The sequence below is a fragment of the Zeus faber genome (genome assembly GCF_960531495.2).
Source record: "Zeus faber genome assembly, chromosome: 8".
In the NCBI taxonomy this organism is placed as follows: Eukaryota; Metazoa; Chordata; class Actinopteri; order Zeiformes; family Zeidae; genus Zeus; species Zeus faber.
In genome coordinates this window covers 12,271,662-12,286,424 of record NC_137195.1, presented here as the reverse complement: position 1 = coordinate 12,286,424, position 14,763 = coordinate 12,271,662, and the positions used below count along the sequence as shown (strand labels likewise).

General features: G+C 47.0%; 1 protein-coding gene across 1 annotated transcript; it reads left to right on the top strand.

Annotated features, from left to right (window-relative positions):
* Positions 1-4,472: 4,472 nt before the first annotated feature.
* On the top strand, positions 4,473-13,300 carry cdh17 (cadherin 17, LI cadherin (liver-intestine); the record flags this gene model as incomplete). Its single annotated transcript, XM_080004725.1, has 18 exons — positions 4,473-4,520; positions 5,058-5,178; positions 5,314-5,432; positions 6,006-6,141; positions 6,381-6,536; positions 7,000-7,152; positions 7,723-7,928; positions 8,023-8,154; positions 8,276-8,426; positions 8,708-8,911; positions 9,043-9,119; positions 9,403-9,591; positions 9,792-10,036; positions 10,184-10,314; positions 10,957-11,181; positions 11,283-11,393; positions 12,103-12,219; positions 13,206-13,300. 18 exons carry the CDS (start codon positions 4,473-4,475, stop codon positions 13,298-13,300), a joined length of 2,616 nt encoding a protein of 871 aa, XP_079860851.1.
* Between the last annotated feature and the right edge of the window lie 1,463 nt (positions 13,301-14,763).

Genomic DNA, 14,763 nt, shown 5'->3' with positions numbered 1-14,763 from the left:
CTCTGTGATGGACTGGAGAATCTGCCGATGGAAGATGGAGAGAGAACTACTGATAAACTTTTTAAACAGGAGTCGACTCAGTTTCGTACTTGTTGACGTTCCATCCGCCGTTGAAAATGAGGCGTCAGACCTAAGATTTTTGTCTTGTTCAGTCATTTCTTTATCCCTTTATTTATTATTTATGCTCTTTTATTTTTACCCATTGCCACTTTGTATTTAAGTGCTGAGCTCTGTTTGTTGATAAATCATGACATTTAACTAGACTTAATTGTTGGTTCTTGTCTTACTTTAAATTCTACGTATGTGGTACTTGATAATACTGTAAATTCCAGTATTGATTGACATGTGCCGTATTTTGTTACTGATTGACTGACCTAAATATTTTTCGTTGGAATAAAGAGACTTGGGCGGGGTGTCGGTCTGTTGGCGCGGGGCCTGGCTCCGGGCCTGCAGTCCGTGCCTGGTGCCCGCGGCCCGGGTTCTGCGCCTATGACTGCATCTTGTGCCTGCACATGGGGGTGGGTTGTGTGTGTGCGCCCGGGGGGTGCGGGGTCTCCCCGTGCTCTCTGGGACTGGGTTATGCTCCTCGGGGACGGGCGTGGGGGTTGCTCCGCGGGCATCCGGATCTCTGGGGGCCGGGGGGGTCTTCTGTGGCTGCGGGGCGGGGTGCTCAGGGCTTTGCTGCAGCAGTGGGGTGTCTATGCAGCTGTGGAGCGCGGGCTTTCCACTGATTGGAGGCGCCACAACATAATACTGACGTTATACATCAGAACCAATTGGGATAAGTCCTGTACACTCAACGGTGGACACCTCACACTCACACACACACACACACACACACACACACACACACACATACTGGCGGTCCCGTCACACACACACACGCACACACCACCAACACCTGCTTTGAACACACCCCCAACACCCTCCTGGCTACATCCCTCTCCTTTCCTCCCTCATTTACTACCATAACTATGACAGGAAGAGGCCACGTGACCAATTGCTGTTCCAGTTTTCCTGGACTTACTTAACTCAGATCTTTATGTTTTTCCGTGTACCTGTTGTTTGGTTCTATGTTTAATTGTCTCACCCGTGGTGATTCTCCCCCTCTTGGAGTAGTGATTAGTTATTTATAGACCCAAACATGGTAAAATAGTTCTCCAAAGAGGGGGATTGGTGGTGGTTCTGTACTACAAAAAGCTGTGCTCTTGTCATCCTACGTGTCCACAGGACAGAATTATTGCAGCAGTTCTTGAAGATTAAATAATGAATAAAGAGTTGCATTGCAGATTGAGAACTTGAACTCCACTTGCAGACTAACTCTGTCCTAGATGCAATAGCATACAAATACTTTGTGCTGTACGCCCGGAATGCTAACAGCACACGTAAAACAAAAAAAAAAGGAATAAAGAGACTTTATTTCCCCTGAAGGCCATCACTTGTCTGCCACGTAAGCCGTGATAAAGCCACGAGTGACTCAGCATTTGCACAAAACACACACAGAGATGTACATGGACAGCTACGCAACCGAGCTGATAGGAGATGAGTCAGGATGTGACATTAAAGCTGAACTTTCAGAGGCTAAATTTGTGTCTGCCTGCCTTTGTGTCTGCCCGCCCTCGTGTAATGTTGTCGTCGAGAGTGATGCGTGGGCATCAGCGGAGTTGTCATCGAGTTATCACTCCGAAAAGACTATAACTGCAGTATGTGTCTCCTGTTTAGGTGCGTCTAGGTGTTTATAAAGCGGATCATCATTTCATCGGCAGGCCGCCTGGACACATGGAACCAAATCTAATATACTGTATTTAAGTCTCATGTCTCCACCATACTCCCCGGTGATCCCACCGTCAACTCCGGATTTCACTACAGGTTTGGTGCAACTGTGGCTCATTTACAGCTTGATTCTCCACAAGCTGACGTTGTTACACACATCCCTGACCACCTCCAAATGGACCTTTGGGGTGATCAGATGCTCAAACCGGTATTTATAGCTGCCCAGTTGCGGATCAGATCTCCCACGAGGCTCTAATTCTAAGCTTTTGAGCCATTGTTTTGTTTCAATAAACTTTGTCCGGCTCAGATGCGGAGAGAGGCGAAGACATCCAGAAAATGTCACGGCCTCAATTTAAAGCCAACACTCCAAGATTGCACCGTACGTGCCGGCGCCCGCTGGAAAACCTGGACGCCCTATTGTTGGCCCTTCTGGGTCATTGTTCTGCCCTCTTGGCTGCTCTTACTGTATTGTCTGCACGCCGCTCTTTATCAGTCACACCCCACAATGGAAAATCAGACAGGAAACATTTCAGATGTTTAAAGGTTAAAGTCTAAGGGGACTGTCCACTGAATAGCCCCTTTGTCTGTTTTCAACCATTCAGTTCTTGACATTTATTTTGACATTTTTAATGGACGGTCAAATCTGATGAACAACGTTTTTAATAATAGTTGATGATACAGATGCAGATTTTTTATTTTTATTTAATTTTTTTTTTCCTATTCTGAGACATCTGCGAAGAAATAATGTGGAAGTATTCAGATGATAAGGAACATTTTACTATCCTTGTGCAGTGATTCCAGATATTATGGAGCGATATTCACACCTCTGCTTTGCCTTTTGGGCTACCTTTATGAAAATTATTCCATTATATCATTGTTCTCTCTTTCCTATCTCTTTCCCCGTTTCTCTTTGTCAGCTGCTTCCCCATTGGCTGGGGCCGGGCCATGGGACAAGGTGATTAGACAATCATTAGGTCCAATAAAGTATTGCTGCCTAACACTTGAGTTACTGTTTGACCAGCACTGGGACTGAGCTGCAGAAATCCACCCAAAGAAGCCGGAGTGACTCGAGATCCCCGCCGGCAAAGGTACGTCTTCTTAAGGCTTCCCGCTTTGAAATATTTCAGTGTTATTTGGGACAACTTCTTCATCTCTGAGGATGTCATAAAAAGTGCATGAGAAAGATGTCGGAAGGCCTTTGTTTTTTGGAAAGACTCTTAGGGCGCCGGATGTGGGGACTGTGTTGTGATCTTGACTTGACTTTGACCAGGGCTCGGCGTGTTCTGGATCGTCCAGTCTCGGCGTTGTTTCTCCAAGGGATCGCAGTGTGAGGTTGCGTGTGCAGAATTGGACACAGTTTGATATGTTTTTGTCCTATTCAAAAACTAACATCTCGACTAGTAAAGGTCATTCACTCGTAGCCAAATTGGTAGGCCCCAAAACGAGGCTGTCCATTCATTTCTGATTTCACGCACACTTCGTTTTCATAAGTGCTGATCCTAACCCATAGTTTTAGTATAAGTAAAATCCTTCAGCCAACTTAATTTATATTGTTTTGAATCAAGTTTATGCGTTGTTTGGTAGTGATCTTCTTCATCTGTGGTGCTGTCCTACACCATGGACTCAATGTCACCTTCACTTTTCTGTGGCGCTCCCTTCGCCCTTCTCTCTGGCCGAGCCTTCAAGGATCTCAAACTGTCCAGGTGACATAATATTGAAGAGCCATGAACAAGGGAAACATTATTCCTATGTCGATCATCATATGCTCCCTAAATGTAACGTTTTATGAAGGAGTCATAGGAGGTGGTCTTATTTGTACTGGAATCCAGGTTAAATATTTACAAGTCCTCTCGCCGTGTTAAAGTTAAAACAAAACTGATTCGGGATTTTGTTTGGTGAGAACGTCTGTCAAGTGGAACATGCTGAAGAGAACATTGAAGAGTCTTGTGAAACTGCCTGGGAGACAAGCTAAGCCATTTTCCCTTCCATTGAAAGATGTTCAGTTGGAAAATAGTGGCACTCACTGATCGACTGGGACGCGACATACACGATCGCTCATTTCATGGGGTTATGCCCCCACACACGTACACACACATGCACACACACACACACACACACACACACACACACAGATCACAGGGAGGTCATGGCAGTTCCACACCTGAAACCGACCTTTAAATACCTGAGTCACTCGGATGCCCATAGTGTCCTTCCTGTCATTGACAGGAAGCCACACCTTTCAAAGGTGACGTTCGATTCCCCGCAGACTCAGAAAGCTCGATAAAGCTCCGACTTTCAGTTTCTCCGTATCTTGTGTCGGTGCTCGGGGTGGCTGGTGTGGGTGGAGCTCTGTAAGACGCCCCCCTGAGCTCAAAGTCTGAAATAGAGGCGGACAGCTTGTATGAAATCATCCCAGATAGTGGAGTGATACCACCGTTTTTTTTTGTGAAGGACTGAGGTGTGAGTGTCTGCGCTCCGCAGGTAAAGCAACAGCTGGAGTAGAGTAGTGGAAGACGCGAGCCCACTTAACAAAACTCAAACCAAAACGGTCCAATACCGTTTGCAACATAAGTACATTTAACTGTAGCTGAACAGCAATGTGACATAATCTTTGTCCTTTCTCGCCATTAAAAACACCTTCCTTAACTTCTCCTCCTCTTCCTCCCCTTCATTCTCCCTTCCCTTCTCAGAGTGGCATCATGACACCCACACTGCATCTGCTGCTTCTCTCGCTGCTGCTCAGCATTGTGAGTACACGGCACCACCAACTCCCGCTGTCCCCCCCCCCCGCGTTATGCAACCACTTTCACAGTAAATATCCTTCAACACGCTGAGCTACTGCGCCGAGTGTTAAATATTCACTGTGGTTTCGTTTTTTGTTTTTTTTGTTTGTTTTATTCATAATATTGCAACACGCTCCGTGTTGCAATGGGGGGAATGAGGGGAATGTGCTTTTGAAGGGCATCCGGAGCACGTGGATACAGCACACAGACAAATCATGACTTTGAACCCTGCGTCTTCAAGGCCCCCGGGTAATTTATTGAAGGGTGACCCAGGTTAACTGTAAGGTGTGATCGGGCCCTTGAATTCAACAGACTTATGTGGAAACATTGTGAGTGGATGTCCTTGTAGACTTTGCCCCCTCGTCCTGTATCGTGGTGTTGGTACGCCGGCCGGACGCTCATCGCGGTTCAATGAATAACAGCTTTCCTTCAAGAATGAGAGGGGAGACTGGCAGCACTCACCCCGGACGCACGTTGACCTCTTCATCTCGCTCCTGACAGGTTTCTGGGAGGGGGCTGGAGGACAGGAAGGGCCCGCTGGAAAATAAAAGTCTAGACGTCCCCGAGCAGACACCGGTGCCCTACCCCATCTTCCAGGTAGCGTCCAGACTCGCCCCTCCGTGTTGGTTGTGTGATGCAAACCCACCGTGTATTCATAATTCTACTCTCTCTCTCTCTCTCTCTCTCTCTCTCTCTCTCTCTCTCTCTCTCGCTCTCTCTCTCTCGCCCTCTCCAAAGTTCCAACCATCTCATGCAGGTGTCAGCGGCTTCAGGCTGAATGGAGAAGACGGCGATATGTTCATGATCTCAGATGACGGATGGCTCTACTTGCAAAAGCCTCTCGATTCATCCGAAGATACTCATTATGTCATTGGGGTAAATTTACATTTTTTTTTTTTTTTTACTTTTTTTGGGGCATTTTGCGGTGTCTACTTGTTTGAGAAACAGAACATTTTAAAATCTTCTGCTGCTAGTTATGCTTCAGCAGCCTTGGCTTGCCACTTTGCGACTAGTCCTCCACCCCGGCTACTTCACCCTATAAATGCTTCCTGTGCTTCCTATAATATCCACCACTTTAATTGCATATCATACTATCGTCATGGTGGTGACACACAACCTCAAGGCAACAGCGGACTGGTCATCCTGCACGACTGCAGTGAAAGGTTCTGTCTGAACACACCACGTTCTTGGGCCCCAAACTAAGTCAACATATGTGGTTAAAAGCCTTTTGAATATATTCTGGAGGCCTTTATTGTTCTTATTTCTTCTCAATTCCTGTGTTTTCTTAAGTTTGATTGCATATTATGAATTGCATGGTGTGAATGGCATATAGTATGATATTTGTCTTTATTTGCCCATGATTGATTTATTCATTTTTAATCATTCTAATCCCTGTTTCTAAGGTGCGATATAAATGAAGGTTTGTTATTATTTATTTGTCCACATCAGGTGGAGGCATTAGCAGGCGATAGTGTGGTGGATGGCCCAGTGATTGTGACCATCAACGTGTTGGACGTCAACAACCACCCTCCTATCTTCAACCAGACCGAGTATTCAGCAATGGTCAGGGAGAATAATGCCGCAGGTGTGTGAGAGTGTGTGTGTGTGTGTGTGTGTGTGTGTGTGTCTGTGTGTGTGTGTGTGTGTGTGTGTGTGTGTGTGTGTGTGTGTGTGTTCATGTTTTTTACATGTGAATGTATGTCTGTCTTCATTATGGTATATACTATACTTTAGGTATGAAAGGTTCATGTATCATTGGTTTCCAACCTGTACAATCCACCCCATGACCTTTATCCACATCTAAGCGTGACTCTGTTGTTTCAGGTGTCCCGTTTGCCCAAGTGTTTGCATCCGACCAAGATCCCCCCGAGTCTCCCAACGCTCTCCTGAGATACAGCCTCATCGGCCAGATCCCAAAACAGAAAAAGCTCTTCTTTCAGATCGACCCGGTCACAGGGGAGATCTCCACCACGGAGGAAGGTAACTAATAAACACTTGGTACGCACTCATACCCAGACAGACCTGCACATCAAGAGGCGCCCGTCTGTGGGAAAGTCTATAATCTGTCGATCTCTGACTGTAATCTGACAGTAAAGTGCCCCTGTAAACCAAGATTAAACAGCTCAGCTCCTCTGCTCCAGATGATCATGATTGGTTGCAGATTGAGTAAATATGTCGCGTGATGGTGATCACTGATTGCTTGTGTTTGTAAGTTTGTATGTGTGTGTGTGTGTGTGTGTGTGTGTGTGTGTGTGTGTGTGTGTGTGTGTGTGCGTGTGTGCGTGTGTATACAGTAGGTAGTCTCTGAGCTTTGAGAAAAATACCCATCTTTTTAAAGGAAGAAATATTGTTCTTTCAGATGCACAGAGAAAATCATTTGATGTAAGTTGTTACCAAGGCGTGATTTATGATGCTGGCACTATTTGTTTTTGTTCGTTTCCAGGCCAGCTGATGCTGAAGGCCAGAGTGGGTTTACAGTATGGCCAAGGAGAGGACCACAGCGGTGATAATATGAAGACCATGTTTGATAAATACTGCATGCCGAAACAGGACATCCCCCACGAAGAGAACCCCTTCTACAACTGCCTGGAGAGAGGTGTGTGTATGTGTGTGTCTGTGTGTGTGTGTAGTTATCCAGGGACTTGTGTACATGCACATCTTTCTGTAAGTGTGAAAGTGTGTGTTCACGCCCAATCTTGGGCTGGGTTATCCAGGGATGAGTGTGCATCTGTTTTTTGTTTTTTGTTTTTTGTGCTTTAAAGCTGCAGCATGTGACTTGAAACGAGAGAGGAATAGTGTTTGGATGGAAAGGGAAACAGAGAGAATGATTAAAAAAAAAATTTGGGGCGATTAACTGCGATTTGTTGCGGTGAATTTAGTTGGAGCGCATGGTCAAAAACCCCACTGACCCTGCGTTGAAAAGGGGACATGTGGGGCCACCCCACAAGTTGTAGACTTCCACATTCAAAGAGCTTCCACAAAAAATGACTCAAAAACTCTCAACAATTCTCCCACAACGGACCTCTGTACATCATGTGGTTTCTTTCTCATCTTAAATTAATTCATTTTTAGTAATCATCATCTATCGTCATGATGCTTGCCACCTGGTGGCTGGTATTGAAGAGCTATAAATGGAGCCCTCTATGTCTGTGTTTGGTGGTGTCAGAGACAAGGAGACGGAGCATGGACCCCCTGGATGACCCGGACTTCACCCTCCTCGTCCGTGTGCAGGACCTGGGCGGGGAGTCGGAAATCGCTCTGACCGACACCACCAGGGTGAACGTGGTGGTGCAGCCGAACCTGTGGGTCAGCCCCGGAATGATCAGTGTGAAGGAACACTTGTCTGGCCAATACCCCATGGCCCTCACTAAGGTGCGTGTGGAAGCACATAGACACTTTGTGTTGTGTGCTTCGTGAAGTGACCCGCCATTTCCATCATCCCCTGCGTCCTCCGCTCTGATCCCAGGTCCGGTCCAACGAGCCGGACGCCATCTACAGGCTGCTGCAGAAGGAGAGGGAGATCAAGTTCCCCTTCAGGATCACGGTGGAAGGGGAGATTGAGCTGATGGAGGAGCTGGACAGAGAAGAGAAGGACATGGTGAACAACACACACACGCACACACACACACACACACACACACACCAATCTACTGTATGTGATGGTGAATTGCCCCAGGACCTTTGTTTTTGCTAAAACCCACGTGGCGCTTCTGTCTCAGTACATCCTGGTGGTGTTGGCCGAAGATCACCATGGCAACGAGGTGGAGCCACCCATGGAGATTCAAGTGCTGGTGGAGGACATTAACGACAATGCACCAGAATGTGAGATGGAGGAGAGTATGTTTGAGGTCCAGGAGAACGAGCCCGTCGGTAAGATGTCTGTGTATGTCCCTGCCTAGCTACCAGAGGTGGACGGTTCCAAGTCCAGAAAGTAAAAGTCCTGTCATGATTTTTCTCCAGCAATGGACTGATCCACCTGATTCAACTCATAAGTTGGACCTGGATTGATGCAAATCCACATCGCAGAGTGGAATTAAACTTTCTGAACCCGGATTTGACCACCTCTGCCAGCTGTCCTGGAGAATTTTTCCTTGAGAAATGAACGGAGATATAGAGCCAAACAGCAAACTTTGACTCGACTCACTTTCCAGGAAGCCCGGTCGGACAGTTATTGGTCCACGATGCTGACGAAATCGGCACGAGCAACGCCTTGCTGACCTACACCATCCTGTCCAGTGACCCGCCCACCGACGCCTTCTCCGTCGACGCCGTTTCCGGACACGTCCAATCGAAGCAGATTCTCCAGAGGAGGGCCGCCACCGAGTACCACCTCACTTTCAAAGTCAGCGACCCAGGTAGCACATCGAAAACACGCAGGTCATGGCACACGTTGGAACATTCCTTAAAAGAGACACACACACACACAACACACACACACACACACACGTCTGTGAAACTGCAAACCCTCGTGTTCTGTGACCGACAGGGTTCAGCACGCAGTGCAAGGTCCTCATAAAGGTGATTGATGTCAACAATGAGCTGCCGTTATTCGAGAAGAACGACGTGAGTACCTTGAGGTTTTTTTCCCTTTGAAAATAAATCAAACACAGAACGTCCTTCGCAGAACCTCCCGATAGTTGTGTCCAATGTCCATCAAATACCCACACCCAGTTGAGTGGTGGGAGGGAGTCCCTCCTGGAGATATGGGGAGGCTTTTATCAAAACAGTTTAAAAAAGGGTCAATATGTCTGACTGCCGTGGGAAACAGTATCTCGCAACCCAGTATTTTTCTTTCATGCCGCTGAGCTTTAAATATAAGTCTCAGTTCGCGCATCTGTTTGTGTAGTATGGAGACCACTCCATCGCTGAGGACACTCCGCTGGGACACACTGTGCTGACGGTGCGAGCGTCCGACGCCGACGAACTCGGCAGCGGCAGCTCTCGCATCGAGTTCCACATCTCCGCTGGAAACGAGGACGAAATCTTTGCAATGGAAACCGATGGCAACGGCGAGGGCAGGCTGGTGGTGGTCAAGGTAGGAACACACGTTAAACACGAAAAGCAAACAAAATCAAAAGAGATATAAATTGCAGTCAATCATACCGGAGATAAAAAGCCAAGTTAGTTGGCAGATGGTAAAGTAGTCGGAGCTACAGAGAAGAGTGAAATGAACCGCGCATTGGATACGGAACGGCTGTGAATCCTTCCCTCACGTCTCCGCTCCTCTCCCAATAGCCGCTGGACTTCGAGGCGTCTGCCTCCCACCGCCTGCGGATCGACGCCCGTAATCCCGAGCCCCTGATGAAGGGTCTCGAGTACGACAGCCGCTCCTCGGCCTCCGCCATCGTCACCGTCACGGACGTGGACGAACCGCCGGAGTTCGTCCTCGATATCCTCGACGTCTCCGTACCCGAAAACACCAGCGTGGGAGCGGCCTTGCTGACGGTGGAGGCCAAGGACCCCGAGGGAAAAGAGATAGTGTACGAGAACGATACGGCTTTTTGATACGACTACGAGCTGACCACCGCTTGCTCGTTTGACGCAAGCCACACCGCCGTACGTCTTTTCAGGAGTCTCTTCGACTTGAGCAGCTCTGCAATTCTGTGTGTGTCCCCCCCCCACCCCAGTTTCAAGATGGAGGGAGATGCACGTGGCTGGCTGACCATCGATGCGGCCACAGGAGAAATCAAGACCAAAGCCAAGCTGGACAGAGAGACGGCGGAGGTCTTGGAACTCACCGTCACCGCCTTCGAGAAGGGTGAGCACTGACTGAGCACTGACTGTACGACCGGCTGCCGCTTCCGACAAACTGTGCGGGTTACAGGACCGAGGCGGTGGCCATGGAGTTTAAGATTTGGTGTAGTTCTAGGTGCGTGAGCAGCTACGGCATGAGCACTAAAATGTGTAAAGTAATGCAACAGCTTTGCAGAATGAATGCATTATTATTAGAAGTAGTATTATTGTTAATGGTGTTATTATTGTATTTTTTTGATTTATTGCTCTATTGCTATTGCTATTTTTAGGTTTCTTGTATATTTAACAAATATTAATATTGTATATTTTCAATTTTTCAGCTAATTCTCTATTCTTATTGCCTATTTATAAGCTGCTTATGTGAGCAATTTCACAGATGAATTACGTTTCTATCTATCTATCTATCTATATATTTTTATTGGGTTTTTTTCTTTATTTTTTTGATTCATTGTTAAGTTTTAGGTTTCTTGTATATTTACTAATATACTATTATTGTATAATTCCAATTTTTCAGCTAATTCTCATTGCATATTTCATTTTTTTTCTTATCACCATATTCTTATTGTCCATTTATGAGCTGCTTATGTGAGCAAATTCACAGATGAATAAAGTACATATCTTTCTATTTCTCTATATATCTATCCAGCCAACCCGGAGAAGTCTGCTCACCGCGTGGTCTCTGTGAGGCTGTTGGACGTGAACGACAACATCCCCAAGCTGACCGAGTCACAGGCGTTCGTCTGCGCCAAGTCCCCGCGGCCCGTGGTGATCCGAGCCCAGGACGCCGACAGCGTTCCCTTCTCCCAGCCCTTCACCTTCTCCCTCGCCCACGGCAAGAAGTCCCCGAACTGGGACCTGCAGGCGGTGGACGGTGCGCTGCTGCTGCTGATTGGGCGGTATTAGTGTCGAAGGCAGCCGTTGTTCGCCTGGATAATTCTACTAATTTGCGCTTGTCTTTCTTTTGCCCCACAGCCACGTCAGCCAGACTGAGGCTGAAGAAAACTCCAACCGAGGACAAAACCTTTATGATTCCCATCAACATCAAGGACAACGCGGGCATGGGTGTCACACACAATTTCCAGGGTGAGCATTTAGTTACAAGTAAAAATAAAAACGAGCAATATAGTACAGTATATCCCTCATAACCCAGATTGATTGGATATACACCAATCAGCCACAACATTAAAACCACCTATAATAACCACTAATATTGTGTAGCCCCCCCCCCATGCCGCCAAAACAGCTCTGACCCGTCAAGCACAAGACCTCTGAAGGTCTCCTGTGGTGTCTGGCACCAAGACGTTAGCAGCAGATCCTTTAAGTCCTGTAAGTTGCGAGGTGGGGTCTCCATGGATCGGGCTTGTTGTTCCAGCACATCCCTCAGATGCTCGATCGGATCGGACCCTGACCCCGCCCATCCACATGATGTAGAAGATAGCAGCATTAGCAGCATTAACTTTTTCAGTAATGTGTGCTACACATACACATTTATGTGTGCTACATACACATTTATAAGCCTGTCACCGGCTGTCCTTCTTTGGACCACTTTTGGTAGGTACTAACCACTGCATACCAGGAACACCCCACAAGACCTCCTGTTTTGGAGATGCTCTGACCCGGTCATCTCGCCATCACAATATGGCCCTTGTCAAAGTGGCTCAGATCCTTAGCGCTTGACCATTTTTCCTGCTTGCAACAAGATGAGCAATGTTATTCACTTTACCTGCCAGTGGTTTTAATGTTGTGGCTGATCGGTGTATGTGTGTGATTCTCTCTATTCCTTCCACCTCAGTGAGAGTATGTAACTGCACGGAGCTTGGCTACTGCTACACGGCGCCAGAAGAGCGTTCCTTCAAGTACGGGATGGGAACCACCATAGGAATCTTGGGAGGAACCATGGGGTTTGTCGGTGAGTGTGAGGATCTTTCTCGAATGCGTCACCCAAACAAGCTCACTGAACTCGTCATACGAAGACATCTGTATCTGTGCTGGTGGTCCGGTCAGGTCACACGCATGCAGGCTGTAAAAAAAACCAAAAAAACACACGGATGAAATGTCTGTGAAGTCATCCACGGGTTTCTGAAGAGATGACGGTCCCAAATTGCAAACTCTGGGGGGCGATGATGACTCTGCTGAGAACATTTTACAGGCATGCTTGGCCTCACAATGCATTGTGGGCTACTCTTGCCAGCATTTGCACTGGATGCTGTATGTCATCCTGGTACTTTTCATACAAACATACTATTGGATATATAGTACTGTATGGTTTCAGACATAGTAAAATTGTTCACATGCTAGTTTGTTGGACTAGGTAGTATCCCCTTACACTGTTTCGCAGTAAGCATTTATGCTTGCCGTTGTTTTGGCCAGAGCCAAACAAAAAGCCAGAGCTCTCTAAATTTGGGCAACGGGCTGGAGGCTTGCTGTGCTTGGCTGTTTAGATCCTACTTTGTATTTCCACTCAGAAGTTTCTTCTTTTTCCATTGACTTCCACTCAGTGGAAGGCTTTAAACTGCGGGAGTTAGTTCCAATGGCTGCGGTAATGGTCGAGACAGGGGGTTGGAGGAGACTTGGAGTCTGGATATTGTCCCTGTTGCAGTGCCCTTGAGCAAGACGCAGAATTTCTTCCAGCTCCAGGGAGGTTGTTGTGTTGTCGCTGACCCTGCTCTCTGGAAACCGTGTTGAGGGGAAAACCACAAGGGACTCTATAACTACGGGAGTCTTTTCGATGCAAATTGCCGTTTGAATTCAAGAAGTGCCTTGAGCGGGACTCTGATTTTAATATATTTCGACAGTGACGTCATCTCAAAATCTTTAAGCTATGGCTGTTGACTGAACAGTTTATTTTTGCTGTGTTCGTGGCTCACCGCTGTCCCATGTCTCTTCTCTCCACAGTTCTTGTGTTCATCATCGTGGTCCATCGCATAAAGAAGGACAAAGAAAAGAAAGCTGTGGAAGGAGAGGGCGATGCGGACGGCATGCTGTACTAACTCTACTCATGTTGTACTAACTCTGCTCACACGGAAACACACACACACACACACGGATGCTCACACACACACACACACACACACACACACACACACACACACACACACACACACACATACACATACACATACACATAATCACACACACACACACACACACACACACACACACACACACACACACACACACACACACACACACACACACACGTGTACACTCATGTTTCAGCTCATGACAGGACACAAGTGTTTTTTTATTACTTTTATTCCTCAGCTTTTATTTGTAACTTTTATTTTTTTAAACACGTCGTCTCCTAGCTTTACTGTAGTTCTTGGGTTCAGTGTAATCACGCAATAATGCAGCTAAGCGTGCATAATTTATTAGATTTGTCTCTGCCATTGTTTCCTGCCAGTAGTAGGTAACAGGTTTTTTGTCTTCCTGGTTACTGTCGTCTTGTGTTTTTATTCGTCTAATGATTCGAGACGCGCTGTTCACTGGAGGCCGGCTAGAATTACCCCGCAATGTTAAAAAAAACAAAAACTTGTCTTAACCATCCAAAGTATTGTGCTGTGCATGAATAGTTACAGAAAATGATCCAATTACCGGTGCTGTCCGTCATAAAGTAAAAAAAACAAAACTTGATAGTGATTCTACATGTCTCAATAAAGGAGATGGGAAAGAAAAACATGTGAAATCTATCATTTTGCATGTGTGTGTGTGTGTGTGTGCGCGCGCGCGTGTATCTCTGTACGTGCTAAGGCGTGGAAACACTCTATTCAAACAGATGTTCTATTCTGATTTGTGACTGAAAGTTAATTGGCGAGCCCAAGCAGCGCTCCGTGCGTTCTTCCTTTCAAGGCCAGCGCAGCCTCTGAGTCATCGACGAGCGAGTGAATGGCGGCTCGGCTCAAGGAGGAGGACGGCAAGATTGTGGGCTTTTGTGCCGCACAAAGGGACTGACAGACGCGCACGCACGCACACACACACACACACACACACACACACACACACATTCTCTTTGGTAAAGAAAAAGCCACACATTCCGTCCATGTGACAGCAGAGTGTGGCTGTTACATGTGCGGCGGACGGCAGGGGAACGTTTTCACTAAGCAAGGCCTCGTGCGCACATTCCATCCATGTGCAGCATCTGTGAGATGTGTGTGCGTGTGCGTGTGTGTGTGTGTGTGTGTGTGTGTGTGTGTGTTGTGCACTACGTAGTGAGTCATCCTGCTTCAGCCTGATCCAAGGGGAAGGTGTTGAATGGCTAAAAGTTAAAGCTACAGAAAGAGAGAGAGCGAAAGAGAGAGAGAGAGAGAGAGAGAAAGTGGACTGAACTGAGTTACAGCCTCATAAAGTCAAACTCAACATCAAGGCTCTACGGTGTTTATGTCTCTGCTCCTTCTTCACCTGTGCGCACACACACACACACACACACGTCTGGCCACAGGTCACAAGGTTGAGA